Source organism: Cervus elaphus, chromosome 16, assembly GCF_910594005.1.
Source record: "Cervus elaphus chromosome 16, mCerEla1.1, whole genome shotgun sequence".
In the NCBI taxonomy this organism is placed as follows: domain Eukaryota; kingdom Metazoa; phylum Chordata; class Mammalia; order Artiodactyla; family Cervidae; genus Cervus; species Cervus elaphus.
Genome location: NC_057830.1, coordinates 27,271,781 through 27,293,774, shown reverse-complemented (window position 1 = coordinate 27,293,774; position 21,994 = coordinate 27,271,781). Strand labels below are relative to the sequence as shown.

Below are 21,994 nucleotides of genomic sequence, written 5' to 3'. Positions count from 1 at the left end.
ACCAGGACCCAGTCAGAGTGTACATCCTCAGGTCATACTATTGCTGCCTAAAGATGGCAAGGGTTCCCTGGCAACAATCCCACTCATAAATATCACTCAAGAGGGAAAAGTGGACATGGCTAATAATACATGTCTCAGGGAGTGTGCTAAGTCGGATTCGCATACTCATTTCCATTTTCACTCAGGTCAATCTGTCCAGTAGCTTGACAGTCATATGACCCTTATTATATATGTTTAAAAGTGGGCAAAGTCCTTCAGGAAGACTGATAAAACATTCAAAATTTCCTGGACGAACCATCCAATTATGCCAAGTACAGAGGCATCAACTGTTCCATGAAGAGCTGTGTACCAGCTGAGGAACTGAAGACCCCTCCGTGAACCACCTGACTGCTCTGGCCTCTTAAACCCACTGGGTGCCGTACCTGAGGAGCAGCACCTGGCAGCCACAGGATGCTCTGGGAGGGTGGTTCATGTCACCAGGGTGCACACAGGGATGCCATTTTTTCTCCACTGCCCATAGACTTTATCAGACCCACATACACTCAGACCCATCTCAGGTATCCTGGTTAATAGTTTCTTGAATTTCTCACCTTGACTTATGGTTGTCTATCTCCAACTTTAAGGAAACCAACATAACCTACCTTTTCAACCTGTCTAAAAACAAATTCATTGTTGTTCGGGAACAGAAATGTGAGGAAATGTCAATGTCATTACTGTGTTTCTGAATTTCCTAATTTTTCCACTCTACTTATTTAATAAAGTAGATCTAAAAATAAATTTAAAACATATTAGTAACAAGTACTACTTATTAAGAACCTGTCATCTGCTAGCTACTATATGTACATAGTTTCTATCTTAGTCTTACAAAAACTATTACCAGGCACTTTTTGCAGATAGAAATGGAGCCTCATAGACTACAGACGATGCTTCCCCCAGGGAACAAGTAGTGTACAAGTTGGGATCTGAACCCATGGGCATCCACTACTGAAGCCTGTGATTCCTTGGGCTGTGTGGTGTCTGTGGAGGGGTAAGGCCACTAGATATCCCCTCAAGACAATCTCTCAGGCCTTGGAGCAATACATTTCTACAACAAGCAAGCCTTAAAATTATATTTGAGAAGTAAAAAGAAACATTTATTCATCTATTGTTCTGCCTCTCTCAAACTTTTTATAAAATTTCCTCTATGTTTAGAAAACCACACACCTATGGTCAATTAATCTTCCACAAAGGAGGCAAGAATACACTATGGAGAAAAGATAGTCTCTTCAGCAAGCGGTGTTGGAAAAGCTGGACAATCACATGTAAATCAATGAAATTAGAACACTCATTTACACCATACACAAAAATAAACTCAAAATGGCATAAAGACTTAAATTAAGACATGACACCATTAAACTCCTACAAGAGAACATAGAAATGGGAACAAATACAAATGGGATGTAATCAAACATAAGCTTTTGCACAGCAAAGGAAACTATGAATAAAACAAGACAATCTGTGGACTAGGAGAAAATATTTGCAAACAATGTGACTAACAAGGGCTTAATTTCCAAAATATACAAACAGCTCATACAAAAAAAAAAAAGGTGGGGGGGGGAATGGGCAGAAGACCTAAATAGACATTTTTCCAAAGAAGACATACAGATGGCCAATAGGCACATCAAACCATGTTCAACATTGCCAATTATCATTTACACCAGTCAGAATGGCCATCATTAAAAAAGCCCTCAAATAACCAATGCTGAAGACGATGTGGAGAAAGGGAACCTTCCCCTACACTGTTGGTAGGAATGTAAACTGGTATAGCCCAATGGAAACTGTATGGAGGTTCCTTAAAAAATTGAAATTCTAACTTGAGAAGATTCAGGCACCCCAATGTTCACTGCAGCACTATTAACAACAGCCAAGACATGGAAGCAACCTAAAAGGCCATCAACAGAAGAACAGATACAGAAGATGTTCGCGTGCACACACACACACACACACACACATAGAGGAATGCTACTCAGCAATAAAAGGAATGAAATAATATGAAATAAAGCCATTTGCAGCAACATGTATGGACCTAGAGAATATCATACAAAGTCAGGAAGAGAAAAACAAATACCATAAGATATCACTTATACGTGAAATCTAAATAAAATATCATACAAATGAACTTATTTACAAAATAAAACAGACTCACAGACATTTAAAAAAACAAACAAACAAAAAAAAACCTTACAGTTACCAAAGGGGAAATGGGATGGGGGAGGGATAAATTAGGAGTTAGGGATTAACAGATACAAACTACTATAAATTAAATAAACAACAAAGTCCTATTGTGTAGCATAGGGAACTATATTCAAAATCCTATAATAAACCATAATAGATAAGAATGTGAAAAAGAAAAAAATATATATATCTGCATCATTTTGCTGTACACCAAAAACTAATGCAACATTGTAAATTGACTATTCTTCAAAAAAAAATTTTTTTCCCATGTTTATAAAGAAAAAAAATTAAATATTAAAAGAGTAATTATAAAGAGAGAATCTTTATTCCTGGGAGGAAGGTCGAAAAGAGACATACCTGCCATTTCAGTCTCAAAGAACCCAACGAGCGACTGCATAAAGGACAGGATCCACCGGTCTGTGATGTTGGTACTTTCTTTAACCATGTTCTCGTTGTAAAGGAATTCCATTTCTTCTTCCTAGAAGTGACAATTATTGAAACTTTTTGCATGCACGGGGGAAACCACTGTAAGGAAATGAACTCTTTAAATGATTTAAACTGAAAGAACTAGCCAAACAAACAAACAAAAATCACAAAATACAGACTGAGCAACCTAAATTTCTGATTCTTAGCAATATTTTCCAAGTAAGTGCTAAATTTGGAATGTTAAGTCCTCAATTAATGAAATACATTTCTGAATGAACTAAAGAGAATTTAGGAACATTTTTTAGGAAAAAATTTTTCCTATCATCAAAGAATAATTATGAATTAAGAAATATTTCAAAATGCTGTCAGTAAGTATAGTGTTTAGTTACCTTAAATCTGTGGAAGGATAGACAGTAAAACTGGGTAGGAATGGACAACTATCTATAAGCTGAAAATGAATACTAGGAGTTAATATCTTTGCTTAATTTATTTTACCCAGAATGCTCTAATTACCTGCTGCTTTTTCCTTTGCAAATCCTCCTTGATCCTTAAGGCCCACTTCACCTGTCCCTTCTCAATAGCATCACCATCAGGGTAGCAAGGCAGCAACCACACTGACTCTTGCCCTGATTTAAGCACCCAATGCTGTAGTCTCCATCTTTTTGCTATGCCCAGATGAGCCCCAGGGATCAGTGGTTTAACCCAGTCTGTTTTCTTGAGCTCCACACAGGTAGAGGTCTGCAAAGCAGAGCCACTTCATGACTACTGGCCTGAGAGGTGATAGGATCAAAAAGAGGAACAACACTAGGGCCTGGAGAAGACCCTGTTCTTCCTGAGGGGGGTGTTCATTAGCAGACCAAGATGAACCAGAGGCAGCAAAACATATGGGGGCTTCTCAGGGGATGCTTCCCAAGTCAGCAGGTAACTACTCTTCATGTATATCACAACCATTGTTTTTCATCCCTGCAACTCAATGAGAATTTTTCTTGGAGTCTCAGCCCAAATGCCCTCATGAAGTGGCCTTTCTTGACCACTCAGAGGCAGCAGCCTTTACGAGGCACTCACTATGACAGTAGCTGACTCTTTACTTGGTCGCTCATCATGAACTTGGCTAGCTAAATGAATATCCAATGCAACTCGTCTTAAACAGGTGAAGCATCTGTGTCTGGCAGAGGTGAGCATCTGCCCAAATGGCAAAGCTCCAGTCCTGTTCTCCTTGGCTCAGCACAGCCCCCAGACAACTGTTGCACCTTCATCATGGCTCTCCAATGGCTCCGAGCCCTCACCCATGGGGCCTGCTCAGCCGAGTCTCTCATAGAACTCCACCTCACAGCTCAGCCCTGACTATCTTTTGCAAACCCAGCTCAGCGGGGCGGACCCCACTCCACAGCACTGCAACCCATACCTTCTGTAGCCTTAGGACGTTCTGGATGAAGAAGCGATAGGCATTGTACCAAGGGAGCAGAACATCCTTCAGGACGTCTCGGACACCCTCCTCCTTAAAGCGAAGGTTTTCTGCTCTCACCACAGGGGAGTTAATCAGATATAATCTGGAAGAAGAAAAAATCACATGGAAATGGAATGGAGACAATAAACCAAATATTACTGACATGTTGACAGGGTAATACCCGTATCAGCACTTTTTCTGCAAAATGGGGACATTATAAATACTTTTCAAATAGTCCACTCAAAACTGACAAAGTTCTCACTTTGTGTAAGAGACCTAGAAAATTCTAAAGGGGAGACCAAGAGTGCCACACCAAAATATGGCACTGGACTAACCTAGAATCACGTCCTGGGCTGGTTTTGGCACAGGCCCCAGGAAGCATGGCAGCACCAAGAGGAAGTAACCAGGCCCTCCTCCCAGGACAGTATATTTAGGCATCAGGGATTCACAAGGAACAGCCACACAAGCATTTTGCCAACATAGAGGGCAGAGGCCAGGGAGAGTGTTAAACATCCTGCAGGACAGCCTTCAATACAAAGAATAATCAGGCCAAGTTGTCGTCTATGCCAAGGTTGAATCTAACAGATAACTGGGGTTGCAGGACACTGAATAAACTGCTCCCAGGCAACATGGGAACTGTGAACATGCTTGCCCAAAGGCCCTGGGTGTGGGTCTCTGTGTTAGTAACAGGAGGATGCAGAACAAGACCTCCGTGGTTCCTTTTAACCTGAGCATTGAAAGTTTATGACTCTATTTCTTTTTTTTTTATGACTCTATTTCAAGCAGTATCTTTCTCTAAAAAATTTTCAGTATTAATTTTTATTTGCTCTAGCATAAATGTACCTCATATGGTTGTCTGAGGAGTAAGTACAAAATAGAAATAAATGATATAAGAGAATTTCAATATCAACAAGACAGAGAATCTACAGGAGTGAGGCAGAGGCACCAGCAACTAACTTGGAAGTACCTGTGCTACTCAATAAAATCTAACACAGAGTCTCATCTTCCAAAAGACCTCTAGATTTAGAAACATCTTTACAATTTAGAAAACCATCTTGGGGGTTTAAAGTCAATAACATACCATTCCAATTCCATGTAACAGACGTGCATTTTTTAAAAAGAGCTAATTACAAACCAAATGAATAGAATGATTAGTGTCACTGAAACCATGATTGTATCACTGAATGTCAGATGCTTACGTAAGAGATGACAGACACACACAGATAGAGGACCGGTCTGTACCTGAGGGCATCAGCACCATATTTATGAATGATGGAAAGTGGATCTGGATAATTCTTTTTGCGTTTGCTCATTTTTTGACCATCACTTGAAAAACAAAAGGGAGACATCAATTAAACAAGTCAACATCACAGTTTATATATGGTTACAGATTATCTATAATTTGGAATACATAAGTACAAATGGGACACAAGCTACTATTAAGGCACAACAATAAGGCTGTTTTCTTAATATCTGTATAAACTTCTTTCAGACTACTGTAGTGAGTAAATGGAGAAGTTTCAGGATAAATGGCAGCAGGAAGATATCAGAGTATAACAGTTCAAAAACATAGCTTTTGCATTTATCCCAGAGAAATGAAAACTTCCATTTACACAAAACCTATGAAAAAAAGTTCACAGTTTTATTCATAGTTGGCAAACACTGGAAACAACCCCAATGTCTTTCAGCAGGTGAAAGATCAAACTGTGGGTCATCATGGAACACTGCTCAGCAACGAGAAGGAGCTATGGATACATACAACCACCTGAGGGACCTCCAGGGAATTACACTGAGCAAAAAAAGTCAAGCACAAAATTGGATACGAATCCATTTATGTAACATACTTGAAATGACAAAACTACAGAGATGGGGAATAGATTAGTGGTTGCCAAGTGGTGGGGATTAGGGTTGAATGCTGAACTGGGTGGGGTATGACGGGGTAGAGTAGGTATGCTATAAAAGGGCAACAGAGACATCCTGTGATGCTGAAACAGGCCCAGTATCTTGACTTGTGCTGGTGGATATAGGAACCTATACATGAAATATTGCATGCAATGGCAAATGAGTGTAACTGGGGAAATCTGATTAAGATTGGTAAACCGAATCAACAGCCTGATCTTGACGATGTGCTATGGTTTCAAGAAACATGACCACTGGGGAAACCAGGCAACGCACATACGTGGTCTCTATTAATTTTCACAACTATAATTCAGTAAGATTTCTAATTTTTTTTTTTAAAGCATAGACTGTAAAGCCAGACTGTGTAGGTACATAACTAGAATTTATCACTCTTTTGCAGTGTAACCTTACTTCTGCACCTCAATTGCCTCAAATGTTGAACCAGACAATTAAAGGATCCATTTCAAATGGCTCTGGGAGTAAATGAGTAAAGATGTATAAATGCTCAAAACAGGGCCTGGGAAAGTGCCAGGTGTCATCCCTCACTTTGAAGGGCACGTGAAGCAAGATATCTATGTATAAAGGATTTATTTTCCTGTTTTTGTTTTTACTTTTAATGACTAGAGGCAACAGAAGCAAAGGAAAAAATAAGAGTCCTCCATTACAAGCCTCCAGAACTAATAGCATCTTCATATATTAAAAAGAGGACAACTAAAACTACATTAAAGGACCAGTTCACAGATTAATTAAGAGTTATAAGCAAAAGTACTTTATAAAACTCTAAACTTTTGAACTCTGTGGGAGAAGGTGAGGGTGGGATGTTTCAAAAGAACAGCATGTATACTGTCTATGGTGAAACAGATCACCAGCCCAGGTGGGATGCATGAGACAAGTGCTCGGGCCTGGTGCACTGGGAAGACCCAGAGGAATCGGGTGGAGAGGGAGGTGGGAGGGGGGATCGGGATGGGGAATATGTGTAAATCTATGGCTGATTCATATCAATGTATGACAAAACCCACTGAAATGTTGTGAAGTAATTAGCCTCCAACTAATAAAAAAATTAAAAAAAAACAAAAAACTCTAAATGACAAATGTTATTTTATCATTAATAGTATAATGGGACACATGTCCCCCCATTGGTCCTCCTCCATTAGGCTTAGTTCTTAATGCAGCCCTTCTCATAAGATAGAGGGATATGTAGAGATAGAATGCTACAGGTGGAGAAGGACAGAAGTTGGATGAAAACAGAAAACAGAAAGAAGTATAAAAGTAGAAGGAAGGAGAGAATAGGAACAGAACCGTGCATTCCTAAATTCCTCTATTCACATAGAATGGTTAGATCCAACCAGAAAATGCTGTGAGAACAGAGAGGAACTGGAACTCATCATTATACAAGGGAGTGCACCTGCCTTGCCAGGACAAGTCCATTCACAATCACATTTTTGAATGGTGGCCGTCCAAAGAGAGATGTGGCTAGCACCAGCAGGGTGTAAAACCTGGGGAAAAAAACACACACAAAGAAACAGTTCAATAAAATAAGAAATAGAATTCAAGCATAGGAAAGAAAACTGTGTTTACTTATTGGACTGAATTTCTATTTTAGGTAAGTTACATTTCTTGATAAGCACTTAAAGCAATGGTTCTTGATTCTGGTGATTTATCAGGATCATCTTGGGAGCAGTAACAATTAAGGACAGGACCCACTGTAGACCAATCATGTTAGAGCTTTTCACTAGGAATTTACTTAAATAAAACTCTGGAGTGAAGTACTGACTCTCTGCTGGGGACAGTACTATCACCTTCCTTGGGGAGCTAGTTGGACAGCCACAGGCAGAGGTGGGCAATGCTGGGTGTTCTCTCAGGACCTCCCAGAAATGCCAGGCTGAAAATCCAGAGACGTATGCTGCCTTTAGCACAAGGTCATAGGGGACAGCCTGATGACAAAAGACGCAAAAAGCTCTCTTATCCAAAAGTCAAAAGGTAGACTGTAGGAATATAGAAAATGTTTTCATATCAGATATCATGCATGCCATTTATTTGCTAGCTAGATTGTTTCCTAAAAGAACTACATCACACCCATGTAAGCTGTCCCAGGGTCATCTAGGACTGGATTTTGCAGCCGAAGAACATCACCAGACACAACTGATGAGGATGGGAGACCAGGTGCCTTGAATAAATGATCGGATATCCCCTCCTCTGAGGGCAGGTCAGTAGGACCATAGTTCTTAAGACAGGTAGACCATGCCTGACAGAAGCGGAGGAAGGAAATGTGCACATGTGGACGCATATGACAGCTTTTCACAGTTGCCAGACCTAGAAATTCCTCAGAGAAACAACTTATTGATGAATCATCTGGCTCTCTCTTTAAGAATAGGAGCTTGTGCGTGGTAGCTGTTGCTATAGAAAAATGGACTGAAAGCTAAAAATAGTATATTCCAGAACATTAAGGCTGGAATTCCAACAGTTTGTGAAGACTACTAGTAGTAAAGACAGAAAATGACACCAGCATTCCTTAAATACTCCTTCAGAAACATTACTAATTAAAGTATAATAAGAACATGGGTCAGTCCAAAAACATTGTTTTTTGTTTCTTTTTTACTTCTTAATTTATTTTTATAGAATCTGAGCTGGCTGAAGAGTGTCCGGGTTCAGCAACAGCTCAAGGAAGGATGGAATGGAATTATCTGCTGGTTCTCACCTCCCCAGGTCAGGGCGAAGATTTCATGCCAACAGTTGTAACTCCTCTCAGCTTCCAATCAATGCCCGTGGCTCAGGTAGGGGGATAAGGAGTGGGGAGGGGGAAGCTCCTGAGGCTCACACAGTGCTTGCTTCTCCCTCCTCCCCTTTCTCTTTGCTTCCCAGCAGAGCACAGCTGACCTGAGCCAGCAGTTGGAGGGAGGTGGATGGGACAGAGCACCAAGATGAAGGGGTCCTCAGCCCAAGGAGGAAGGGACCTAGCACCCCACAACCCTGCACCTACCCATGGGAGGAGATGATGGGACAACTGATATTACTATTAGTGGTCACAACATTCAGTTCCCACCTGATTATCATGGGGCAAACAGGACTGGACCAGGTTATACCGAATCGCAGCCAATTTGCAGTCTTTAGATTATGGCTAAAGACCAAAGTGTGTAAGTCAAAATGATCTATGAGGTCAAATTCATCTCCCAAGCTCTCCCACAGGAGACAGACTGATACCCCCAAAGAGGACAATCTTGTCACCAACAATACAGCAGGGTGGGTGGACAGTCCAGCCAGGCCTCAGACCTCGTGTCAAAGACTCAGAAGCAGTTGCAGTATATCTCGCTGCTGGAATGGAATGGCTCAAAATGGTTGGCAGGACCCCCAAAGACATACATGTAACTGTCCAGCATTATGGCCCAGTAATTCATCTTTTTCTAATTAAAAGGATGAGGGCACCACTTTCAGTAAAGCACCAGATAAAACCAGGGTCCTCCTGACCTGCCCTCAGAGGAAGGGGTATTTGTTTGGTCTTAGTTGTAGCACATGGGATCTTTGATCTTCCTTGCAGCATGTGGGTCCTTCAGTTACGCAAGCAAACTCTTACTCCCATCATAGGCTTTCTTTCTTTCTTTTTTTTTTAATTTTAAATCTGGATCTTTCACAAAGTTATGAGGCTAGCCTTAACACCTGAGTACATTTTCAACTATTCCTCAATTTTGTAGCAACCTCCCCAATATCTTGTATGTAAATACCCACTAAATATTTCATTAATGATTTGAAGTAAACAAACTAAGACGGACATATGTTGTTCTGTGTCACTTAAACTTCCAATATAATAAATCTCTGTATTCAAAAATGTCAAAGAAGTAATTCAAACTCTAAAACTACCGCAGTAATGTAGTGAGAGATACCTTCTCAAAAGACACTTCTATGGTATGTGGTGGTAAAGCGCAGAGGGCAGGAGCAGAGCCTATCTTATCTGATACAATCTCCCCAGCACCCAGCTGATTAATACAAAGTAAAATACCTGCTAAGTTAAATCAAATCAATAAATCACTTTAAAGACAAGGAACATACCATCCTCTGGTTTGGTCAATGCCTTCAGCAATGAAGTCTGCAGGAAATGCATCCTCAAACTCCCTCTTGTTTTCAAATGGATAATGAATTTGAGCATATGGCATGCTGCCACTCTCAAACCAACAGTCAAACACTTCAGAGATGCGATGCAACAATCCCTTTCCACAGCGTGAAGGAATGGTCAGATGGTCAATGCTAGTAAACAAAGAAGTAAATGAAGAAGTAGCTGCTTTAATTATTTTTAAGCAAAACAGAACATACAGTTTAATTGCTAAAAGGAAACATAATGCTCTCACAGCTCTCTTATATGCATCTGCAAATAGAAATATTCGCAATTACCACAGGCTTTCAGAAAGTGTCATCAGTGCTCAGTCTGGAAGATTATATATATTAAAGTCTCCTGACACCTAACTCAAGGGCAGACACCACCTTTCCTCAATATGACATGAATCATCAACAGCAAAGTAATTTTAGCAAACTAGTGTCTGATTTCTACATGGAGCTCTATGACCTGTAACAGAAACCATGTCTTAACAGGCTAGGACCTAGCCCGACACTCTCTGAATGACAGAACTGAAGTGAATCAAACATGCAGAAACTGACCTCTCTCTGTGGAGATCTGAGATCTTTGTTCCTGATAGTTCTTCCAGTTCTGCTATTGACCCAATACATACTACCTGTCAAAGATTAAAGGCCTCAGAGTCAAAGATCACATGCAGTTAATTTATGTAACATTTATTTTTAGGTTTAGAAAACTTTCATCTTCACAACAGTTATCATCAATGTGGCTCCTCATGAAAGACTGTAGGAAACTGTCTGAATAGGTGAGCAGACTTCAATTCTTTGCTACCTATCCCTATATCACAGAAATTCCCGAAATAAGAGAGCATTTCACAGCCATCATCTCAACAAGTATTTCTTGAGGATTTACTATGTCCAAATCTCTGCCAAAAATAATAAGCATAAGTGAAATGCCTAGACTATTGCTCTAAGGCATCTTAGTTTATTCCTGGCACCTGAATTTGGCTTTTTAACCTGAAATCTTCTCAAGTCAAAGCTGGAACTAATTTACTGTGTATGAACTGGACCAAATAATCAGATTGAAAGATATTAGGATTATGTTCATGCAAGGAGGCTGGGAAAGGAACCTGGCAGGGGCTATTCATAATGGGAAGTCATCAAACAGGAGCCAAGTTCCTGACTTACACCAACAGGAGCTGCTGTAGTTCACACCCAGAGGACATCTGCTATCTAATAACACACACAGCCTTCTTCTCTTTCTCTGCCTTTCCCGTTCAGTTCTGAAAAGTCCTCTGATTCAGTTATTTCACTCTTGCCTTTCAGGTCCCAATCAGAGATTTACTGAGGTCCCTGGGCTGCGGCTCCTCATAACCATTCTAATGCTCTTAGCATTCAACACAGGAAATACATCTATACGTCTGTTATTATTTATTTACACACACACACACACAAACATTTGATTTTACAGACTAAAGGTCTGTAATCCTCTGGTAATTTTTTTTTAAGTTGTCCTTTTTATCACTAAAAGGTTGTTTCAATAAGCTGCCACTTAGTGCAGGGCGTGGAGTCTTCTCTGTTCATCAAAAACTCAGAGGAAAAAAAGAATCTAAGTAACACAAGATAAACAATGTGAGGATTTCCCGGAGACAAATACAACTTGCATTCTTCACTTTTACACAAAGGGAAACTTAAAACTATATTTAATTAAAGTAAATATAACTTAAAATAAATTAAAAACATATTCTTATTTATGTCATGATTTTAGGAAGGAATAAAGAGAAAAAAAAAAAAACTGATGAAATAAGAAAGGAACAAAGTAATAAAGAAACCACATTCTTTTCCCCCACACTGAGATACATGAACGAGGTGCTTCTGCAAAATTCAAGACGAGCATACACTGCCCTCCTGCCCTGCCTCACCTCCTCGAAGTCACTGCTGACCCACAGTGGGATAGGAGTGCCCCAGTATCTGTTTCTGGAAATCGCCCAGTCACGTGCATCTTTCAGCCAATTTCCAAATCGCTTTTCTCGCACAAACTCTGGGACCCTGCAATAAACAGATCAGATCACATCAAAACATTAGTAAGTAAACTTATAAAATTACATCTGCATAAGCCTTTGTATTATCCTTTGTGAAACTAACACTCTGGAATCTGTGCGCTCACTTCTAGGAGAATGTTTTCTACAAGGACAGTACCAAAAAACCCTGCTTGTTTCTGCTGTGAGTTCATCCCCGGGAAGATGCTCTGTAATATGAAACTCCACAGCACATAAGCTTCCCAGTCCTGCTCTCCAACTGCAGGACTGCTGCAATTCTTTAACTAATCATCCTGATGCTACTCAGACTAGTCTTCCAGTCAACCACACAACAGTACTTTTACTAAAAGTCACTAGGTAAGGGCTCCTAATCACCTATAAAGTAAGAGTGCGAACAAATGGGGCTATTTGTGGTCGGTGGTAGCTGCCTCTCCAGGCTCACCTGCAGTCCCTCTGCCACTGCACTTCAGGGTCCAGCAATAAGGCAAATTCCGTAGAATGTAGCTGCTTACCTCACTGCCTTAGCCTGTGCCATCCCTCCACTTTGATAACCTTCAACTTGCCATCCTCCTTCCTTTGGCCACCCCCTTCCCCAAGGTTCCTACAGCTTCTGACTGGTAAATGACTCCTTATTCTTTAAGGTTCAGCTTTGCAGAAAATCTTGCCAAACTCAAGGCTGAGTTTGGGCACCCTTCAGCTCCAAAATATCTTATATGCTCAGGCACTGAAATTAACATCCTAGGTCAGTTTATAGGCCTGTACCCTCTCCCCACAATTCCCAATGAGGTAGCCACACTAATATTCTATACTGAGCACTCCAATAGGAAACTAAAAGGTAAAACATGAAAAAAACTACTTTCTCTTGAGAAATCAGAGTCAAGTTACTAAGAAATATACAATTTCCTCTTACTGCCCAAAGATTCTCTCCATTCTTCCAAAGTCAAATGCACTGTTTCTTACTTCCCCCAAGAATTTCTTGGGAGAAGTAAAAAATAGTGATTACCCTCAAAACTCTCAGTGAAAAAATGTTCTCCTGGAATACAAAGATTTAGACTTATATCATTTTTGCACCTACAGTGTACCTGCACCATCACCCAGTCATGTCCGACTCTTTGGGAACCCATGGACTGTAGCCTAGCAGGCTCAGTTACCAAGTTAACTGTTGACTACTTCAGTGCCTGTGTTCAGATAACCCTTATTTTTACTTAATAATGGTCCCAAAGTACAAAAGCAGTGATGCTAGCAATCTGGATACTCTTATTGTGCCTAATTTATAAATTAAACTTCATCACAGGTATGTAAATATATACAGGAAAAGCACAGTATATAAGGTATAGGGTTCAGTTGTTTCCTCACTAAGTTGTGTCCAATTCATGACCTGTAGCCCGCCAGGCTCCTCTGTCCATGGATTCTTTAGGCAAGAATACTGGACTGGGTTGCACTTCCTTCTCCAGGGGATCTTCCTGACTGAGGGATCAAACCTGTGTCTCTTGCACTGCAGGCAAATTCTTTACCACTGAGCTACCAGAGAAACACATTTAGGATTCAATACTATCTGTGTTTTCAGACATCCACTGGGGGGGGGGGGGGGTCTTGGAACATACCCTCTATGGCAAAAGGGAAGAACTACCCTCACACCTCTCTGTAGTTTAGACATTAGCTGAGAACAACAAGGATTCTATCCTTGCAGTGTTTGTTTATGGAGCCAGGGTACACAAGCCATCACCGTATTTTAGGAACTCAACAAGGGTCAAAAATAAAGTATTAAATGGCTTCTGTAGTACCTCCACAGATAAATTTTTATCCTGAAAATGACTATCACTTAAAGCTAGGGGACCCTGACAGTTTTCCAAAGTCATTCACATCAAATGAATGGCAACTTCTCATTTTCACTGCGTGAAGAAATATACCCCCCTACATGTCTTATCATGAGAGGGATTCTACTTCTGTTATACAAAATTATTTAAATTATTTTGTGTTCCTGAAGAAACAAAACAACAAATAGCTATTACTATACCATTAAAGATGGCTTTTTGAATGATTCTAATTTGGAGGAAGTGTAAACCAATACTAACTATGACAAAGGATATTATGAAGACACACATTTAACTGCTCACCAGTAACACAGGTCATTGTTCCTCAGCAGCTGATCCACCATGTGCTCCACCCTAACGAACCAGCTAGGCACTGCTTTGTAAATGAGCGGAGTGTCTGACCTGGGAAAGCAAAAACGCAGAATGTGGCTGGTCAGACTGAGGTATGCAGGGACCCACAGTAAGACTGATCTTTAGTTTCTTACTCACATCGCCATCATGCATTAGGTCTTCTACTGCAAATACAAGTGTCTATGTCATCTCCCTCCACAATAGGTGGAAGGTAAAACTTAACAAGAGCAGAACTATAGTTCTGCTTGTGAGACAGCTGTCTAAGAGATGGTGCCAACCTCAGCAAAGAGGAAACAGGAATGAAACATGATGCCACTGAACATTCCATTTTAACCCACATCTTCACAGTATGATGTCTTATATCACATGATAGTTCTCACAAATTCCATTAGAAAATTTTAGAGATACATCTCATCCTAGTGCAATGTGATCTCAACACAAAAGATAGTGGTATAGATCTATTTTTCTAACACCTAAAGATAAAATAACTATATATGTGAATTCATAAAATTCTCATTAAAACAAAAATGAAGTTTTCAAACATTAACTCGAAAGGATACAAATGAGACAGGAACCATGAAGTGACGAAATGGGTACACATATCAAGTATATTCACAAATCTGAAGCTCTCGCTATATTTCATCTCACCTCCAACAGAAAGGGTAGCTATGGGTGAAGGTGCTGGCAACAAGAAGTCGACCTTGTTCCTTTAGAGTCTTGATGATATTTTTGTCAGCATCCTATTTTTAAAAAATTAAAATCTAGCCATTAAAATATCTCACATACTTACTAATGCAATAAAACTAAGTATATTACTAAAATCTGTTATTTTGTTTCCTTTACTGTGAATAAAACACATAAATAACAAAAGTATTAAAAAAAATACTTGATCTACATTTCAGCTATTGTATAACATTAAATACTTTTTTAAAGTATGTTCCACACCATTTAAGGTAATGAAATTTTCAATTAGCAGTGATTACCCCAAGGTCACAAAGCTGCTTCCTTAGTCACAAACCAGAGTTCATTTTTTCTGATTCCTACCCTTGAAATTAGAGCATGCATCCTCTGAAGATATTAGACCTTGGAAGCAGCTGATCTAATTTTATATGCTGAAACAAAACAAAACCAACCTCCTGGGGAAAAAGAATATCCCAGATACAAAAGCTATTTAACAAAACAAATTAATAAAAGAAGTAGGATGAAATAAGCCACATAGATACAAACCTTCACATACTGTCCAGCAAAATCTGTCACTTCCGCTGTAAAACAGCCGGAGGCATCCACAGGGCAAATAGGGAGAGAGTCTTTCTGAATGATGTTGAAATCCATACAGACCCGGTAATCGTCCTAGGGAAAATGAGAAATTAGGAGGAAGGGAAGTACAAAACAGTTAAGTGTGGATGTGGCAGGAGAGAAGCATGTGAGGCAACAGATTTATAGAATTTTTCAGTATTCTGACTTATAAATGTAACCAACTTTTCTTATCCTCTCAACTGAAGTTAACTCAAGGATCATTCAGAGAATCCAGAGCCCTACAGCAGCATTTTAGAACTGATAGACAGAGTGCCTGAAGAATGATGGATGGAGGTTTGTGACTAATACAGGAGACAGGGATCAAGACCAGCCCCAAGAAAAAGAAATGCAAAAAGGCAAAATGGCTGTCTAAGGAGGCCTTACAAATAGCTGTGAAAAGAAGAGAAGCCAAAAGCAAAGGAGAAAAGGAAAGATATACCCATTTGAATGCAGAGTGTCAAAGAATAGCAAGGAGAGATGAGAAAGACTTCCTCAGTGATCAATGCAAAGAAATAGAGGAAAACATCAGAATGGGAAAGACTAGACATCTCTTCAAGAAAATTAGAGATACCAAGGGAACATTTCACGCGAAGATGGGCTTGAAAGGACAGAAATGGTATAGGCCTAACAGAAGCAAAAGATATTAAGAAGTGGCAAGAATACACAGAAGAACTATACAAAAAAGATCTTCATGACCCAGATAATTACAATGGTGTGATCACTCACCTTGAGCCAGACATCCTGCAATGCAAAGTCAAGTGGGACTTAGGAAGCATCACTACGAACAAAGCTACTGGAGGTGACAGAATTCCAGTTCAGCTATTTCAAATCCTAAAAGATGATGCTGTGAAACTGCTGCACTCAATATGTCAGCAAATTTGGAAAACTCAGCAGTGGCCACAGGACTGGAAAAGGTCAGTTTTCATTCCAATCCCAAAGAAAGGCAACACCAAAGAATGCTCAAACCACCAAACAATTGTACTCATCTCACACGCTAATAAAGTAATGCCCAAATTTCTCGAAGCCAGGCTTCAACAGTACGTGAACCATGAACTTCCAGATGTTCAAGCTAGATTTAGAAAAGGCAGAGGAACCAGAGATCAAATTGCCAACATCTGCTGGATCATCGAAAAAGCAAGGGAGTTCCTTGCATCTATTTCTGCTTTATTGACTATGCCAAAGCCTTTGACTGTGTGGAAAACAACAAACTGTGGAAAATTCTTCAAGAGAGGGGAATACCGGACCACCTGACCTGCCTCTTGAGAAACCTGTATGCAGGTGAGGAAGCAACAGTTAGAACTGGACATGGAACAACAGACTGGTTCCAAATAGGGAAAGGACTCAAGGCTGTATATTGTCACCCTGCTTATTTAACTTATACACAGAGTACATCATGAGAAACGCTGGGCTGGATGAAGCACAAGCTGGAATCAAGACTGTTGGGAGAAATATCAATAACCTCAGATATGCAGATGACACTACCCTTACGGCAGAAAGCAATGAAGCCTCTTGATGAAAGTGAAAGAGCCCTAATAAAAATAAATGAAAAAAAGAAAAAGTGAAAGAGGAGAGTGAAAAAGTTGGCTTAAAACTCAACAATCAGAAAGCTAAGATCATGGCATCTGGTCCCATCACTTCATGGCAAATAGATGGAGAAACAGTGGCCAACAGTGAGAGACTTCATTTTGGGGGGGCTTCAAAATCACTGCAGATGATGACTGCAGCCATGAAATTAAAAGATGCTTGCTCCTTGGAAGAGAAGTTATGACCAACCTAGACAGCATATGAAAAAGCAGAGACATTACTTTGCCAACAAAGGTCCGTCTAGTCAAAGCTATGGTTCTTCCAGTAGTCATGTATGGACGTGAGAGTTGGACTATAAAAAAGCTGAGCACCAAAGAATGGATGATTTTGAACCACGGTGTTGGAGAAGATTCTTGAGAGTCCCATGGACTGCAAGGAGATCCAACCAGTCAATCCTAAAGGAAATCAGTCCTGAATACTGTGATGTTGAAGCTGAAACTCCAATTCTCTGGCCACCTGATGCAAAGAACTGACTCATCTGAAAGACCCTGATGCTGGGAAAGATTGAAGGTGGGATGAGAAGGGGATGACAGAGGATGAGATGGTTGGATGGCATCACCGACTCAATGGACATGAGTTTGAGTAAACTCCGATAGTCGGTGATGGACAGGGAGGCCTGGCGTGCTGTACTCCATGGGGTCGCAAAGAATCAGACACAACTGAGTGACTGAACTGAACTGAACAGCAGGGTAGGAAGCGAGATCAATCGTCCCAGCCATTACCTCACAAACCCCTAATAGAGCAGAGTATCTACTAAGTAAGAAGAAAGATGACACATGTGAATGTATTAGAACAAAATCAAATTTGATTTATAAAAGCAGCATGTATACACACATACATGTATACACAAAGCAGAAGAACAAAGAAATATAAGGCATGTTTAGTACTGGACAATGCTTGATGTGCTTCTGGATTTGCATCCTGTCAAGGAATGCCTGAACATATGGTAAGATTTACCGAAATTCAGATTATTCACTTTATGGGAATTCCCCAGCAGTTCAGTGGTTAGACTTAGACCTTGGTACTTTCACTGCTAGGGCCCAGGTTCAATACTTGGTTGGGCCACTAAGATCCTGAAAGCTACAAGGCTCAGCATATATAATTAACTAATTAAAACAACCCCCTGCCCCAAACTATTCACTTTACAATTAACACGTGTCCCAGACAGCCTGGGTACACCATGATGCTTCAGAAGTGTACTTTGAACAATGTTAACAATAATCTGGGCAAACAGTTATAAAGTGCTGTATCAGACAGTGCTCTGAACACCTGACCACATTTACATTAGCTTATTTAAACCTTTGCAACAATCCTGTGAGGAAGGCAGATAGCTGTACTAGGTTTTCACCATATGCTCCCCTCAGACAACCTAGCAACTATCTCCATTTTATGAATAAAGAAGCTGAGGCACAAAGAAGTAATCCAGCTGCAAACTGGCAATGCTCAGATTCAAAAGCAAATAGCCTGGCTCCAGAGTCCAAGGTCTTTACCTCTTTGCTATGCTGCTTGAAATCTAAAATTAAAGGGATTATCTAGACTAAAAGTAGAACTACACCCTAGTTTGACTCCAAAATAAGCTGAAAAGCCAGTATGGTTCCCCCTGGGCCTATGTTCAATTCTCGTTATGCTGAGAGGCTGTCTGGTGTGAAGTGACATGTGAGTGTGCTAACAGCAAGGGAAGTGACATCCTGGTCATGAAGGAGGACCCTGAAAAAGAAACTAAACAACACACATAGGGCAAGCCCCAAAGCCCAGCATTTTAAATCATTTAGTATAGAGCAAACAACCCTATAAAACTCAACTAGCTAAGAGCAGCATTCCTGAACGGAGCTAGAATGATACTCAACATGGTCATGGAGAAGTCCACAGCTCTGCGAGAGATTATACAGTACACTATCTGGAACATGGAAAGTCTCTTGGAAAACATCTACCAAGTTCAAAGGCTGAAATTTAAAGATCTGATCTTCTATAACATTAACCTGCCTGGCATTTAGAACAGAGAAGACACCAAGAAGTTACCTCTTCATTATTTATTATCAGTGGAATAACCACAACAGTTGACTCTAAAATTATTATGAATAACGGAAATTCGATCAGTTTCCAAAACTCAATAAATAGTATTATCAGGAATGTTTCCTTTCCATTTAATTTGAATATTGACCAAGAATTGGGTGATATTAAGCAACTATTCCTTTCATTTGATATAATGGCACAGTGGCTATGTTAAAAATCAAAGTCCTTATAAGTCAGAGATGCATATAGAAGTACTTGCAGATGAAAGATAAACGTGAAGATTTGCTATAAAACCCTCCAACCAAAATAAAAATGGTGTTGGGGAAAGGGAGACGTAATGATAGGTAAAATGGAAATTCCAAAATGTTGATGATTAATTTTAATGATTAAAGCAGCTGGATGACATGAACCTAAGAAATTACTGTATTTTCTTAACTTCTGTGTATGTTTGAACATTTCCATAATAAAAATCCCAGCAAAGGTTTAGTATGAAAAAAAAAAAAGACCAATAGCAACCAACAAGCTTCACTGCCTCTCTCACTGACAAAATGATCAAGTCAAAAGGAATTTGTTATGTCCCCAGTAGGGTCTACACTCCCTGCAGTGAGTGGACACACTCTTATAAATGTCAGGTACTGTGCTAATGCTCTAAATGGATGATTCCATTTAATCCCCACAAGTTACCCAGATAGGCCGGTACTATCACCGCATGTCACACAGGAAGAAAAGGAACTCAAGACAGGCTAAGTAACTTACCTACAGATGGCCTGTTAGTGGCACAGGTGGCCTGTTAGTGGCAGGGCTTTGAGTTAAAGTGTGGTTTAGTTCTAAATGTGTGCCCTTCATCCCTATGCTCTTTAGTTTTAGTCATACACAAATTACATTAAAAGCATTACATTTAAAAAAAAATTACCCTGGGAAAGACTAGAGAGCTCTTCAAGAAAATGAGAGATACCAAGGGAACATTTCATGCAAAGATGGGCACAATAAAGGACAGAAATGGTAGGGACCTAACAGAAGCAGAAGATACTAAGAAGAGGTGGCAAGAATACACAGAAGAACTGTACAAAAAAGATCTTCATGACCCAGATAATCACGATGGTGTGATCACCCACACTTACCTAGAGCCAGACATCCTAGAATGTGAAGTCAAGTGGGCCTTAGGAAGCATCACTATGAACAAAGCTAGTGGAGGTGATGGAATTCCAGTTGAGCTATTTCAAATCCTAAAAGATGATGCTGTAAAAGTGCTGCACTCAATATGCCACATTTGGAAAACTCAGCAGTGGCCACAGGACTGGGAAAGGTCAGTTTTCATTCCAACCCCAACGAAAGGCAATGCCAAAGAATGCTCAAACTACTGCACAACTGCACTCATCTCACATGCTAGTAAAGTAATGCTCAAAATTCTCCAAGCCAGTCTCCAGCAATACGTGAACAGTGAACTTCCAGATGTTCAAGCTGGTTTTAGAAAGGGCAGAGGAACCAGAGATCAAGTTGCCAAAATCCGCTGGATCATTGAAAAAGCAAGAGAGTTCCAGAAAAACATCTGTTTCTGCTTTATTGACCATGCGAAAGCCTTTGACTGTGTGGATCACAATGAACTGTGGAAAATTCTGAAGGCGATGGGAATACCAGACCACCTGACCTGCCTCTTGAGAAACCTATATGCAGGTCAGGAAGCAACAGTTAGAACTGGACATGGAACAACAGACTGGTTCCAAATAGGAAAAGTAGTACATCAAAGCTGTATATTGTCACCCTGCTTATTTAACTTATACGCAGAGTACATCATGAGAAATGCTGGGCTGAAGGAAGCACAAGCTAGAATCAAGATTGCTGGGAGAAATATCAACAACCTCAGATATGCAGATGACACCACCCTTATGGCAGAAAGTGAAGAATAACTAAAGAGTCTCTTGATGAAAGTAAAAGAGGAGAATGAAAAAGTTGGATTAAAGCTCAACATTCAGAAAACTAAGATCATGGCATCTGGTCCCATCACTTCATGACAAATAGATGGGGAAACAGTGGAAACAGTCGCTGACTTTATTTTTCTGGGCTCCAAAATTACTGCAGATGGTGACTGCAGCCATGAAATTAAAAGATGCTTACTCCTTGGAAGGTAAGTTATGACCAACCTAGACAACATATTAAAAAGCAGAGGATTTAGCTCACTATTTTCAGAAACCAGCTCAGGATGAAAAGGAATTTCAGATGCAATTTTTTCCTCTTTGAGGGGAGTATCTACACAGTCTGAACAACAGTGAGAAACATCTTTCTGTAATACACATACACACACACACATGACTTAGTGGCCAATGACATTTACTTCTCAAAAATACACTTGCAAGAGTTAAACTACCCAGAGGAATCAGGTGGAAAGGGAGGTGGGAGTGGGGATCGGGATGGGGAATACATGTAAATCATGGCTGATTCATGTCAATGTATGACAAAAACCACTACAATACTGTAAAGTAATTAGCCTCCAACTAATAAAAATAAATGAAAAAAAGAAGAGTTAAACTACTCACAGCACCGAAGTAAGGAGCTTGGTGCACAACCCCCGTGCCTTCTTCCTCTTTCACGTAGTTGTCAACAAGCACAGTAAAAGCACCTCTCTCTTTACACTGGAAAAGAAAGGTTATCAGGCTTAAAGAATAAAATAAAACCATATCCTAATATGAATTTAGTAACAGTTTTTGGTAAGACCCTGAAAAAATTTTAACATTTAATTTTTGGAAACAGAATGGACAGAATAATTCAGATTGGGAAGAAACGTGCCAATTCAAATCATTTCCATGAATAACAGTTCATCATTTATAAATGAAATAGTTATCTAAAGTTAT

General features: G+C 40.0%; 1 protein-coding gene across 3 annotated transcripts in view; it reads right to left on the bottom strand.

Annotated features, from left to right (window-relative positions):
* Positions 1–21,994, bottom strand: part of IARS1 (isoleucyl-tRNA synthetase 1) — an 81,111-nt gene that overhangs the window by 27,983 nt on the left and 31,134 nt on the right. For all 3 annotated transcript variants that reach the window (XM_043927358.1, XM_043927357.1, XM_043927359.1), the window contains 11 exons: positions 21,680–21,775; positions 15,480–15,602; positions 14,901–14,992; positions 14,205–14,303; positions 11,971–12,097; positions 10,634–10,707; positions 10,031–10,225; positions 7,396–7,482; positions 5,330–5,413; positions 4,046–4,190; positions 2,572–2,692 (listed from right to left, as the gene is read on the bottom strand). In XM_043927358.1, the coding sequence (XP_043783293.1) occupies positions 2,572–2,692; positions 4,046–4,190; positions 5,330–5,413; positions 7,396–7,482; positions 10,031–10,225; positions 10,634–10,707; positions 11,971–12,097; positions 14,205–14,303; positions 14,901–14,992; positions 15,480–15,602; positions 21,680–21,775 (1,243 nt within the window). The remainder of the gene's footprint in view (positions 1–2,571; positions 2,693–4,045; positions 4,191–5,329; positions 5,414–7,395; positions 7,483–10,030; positions 10,226–10,633; positions 10,708–11,970; positions 12,098–14,204; positions 14,304–14,900; positions 14,993–15,479; positions 15,603–21,679; positions 21,776–21,994) is intronic.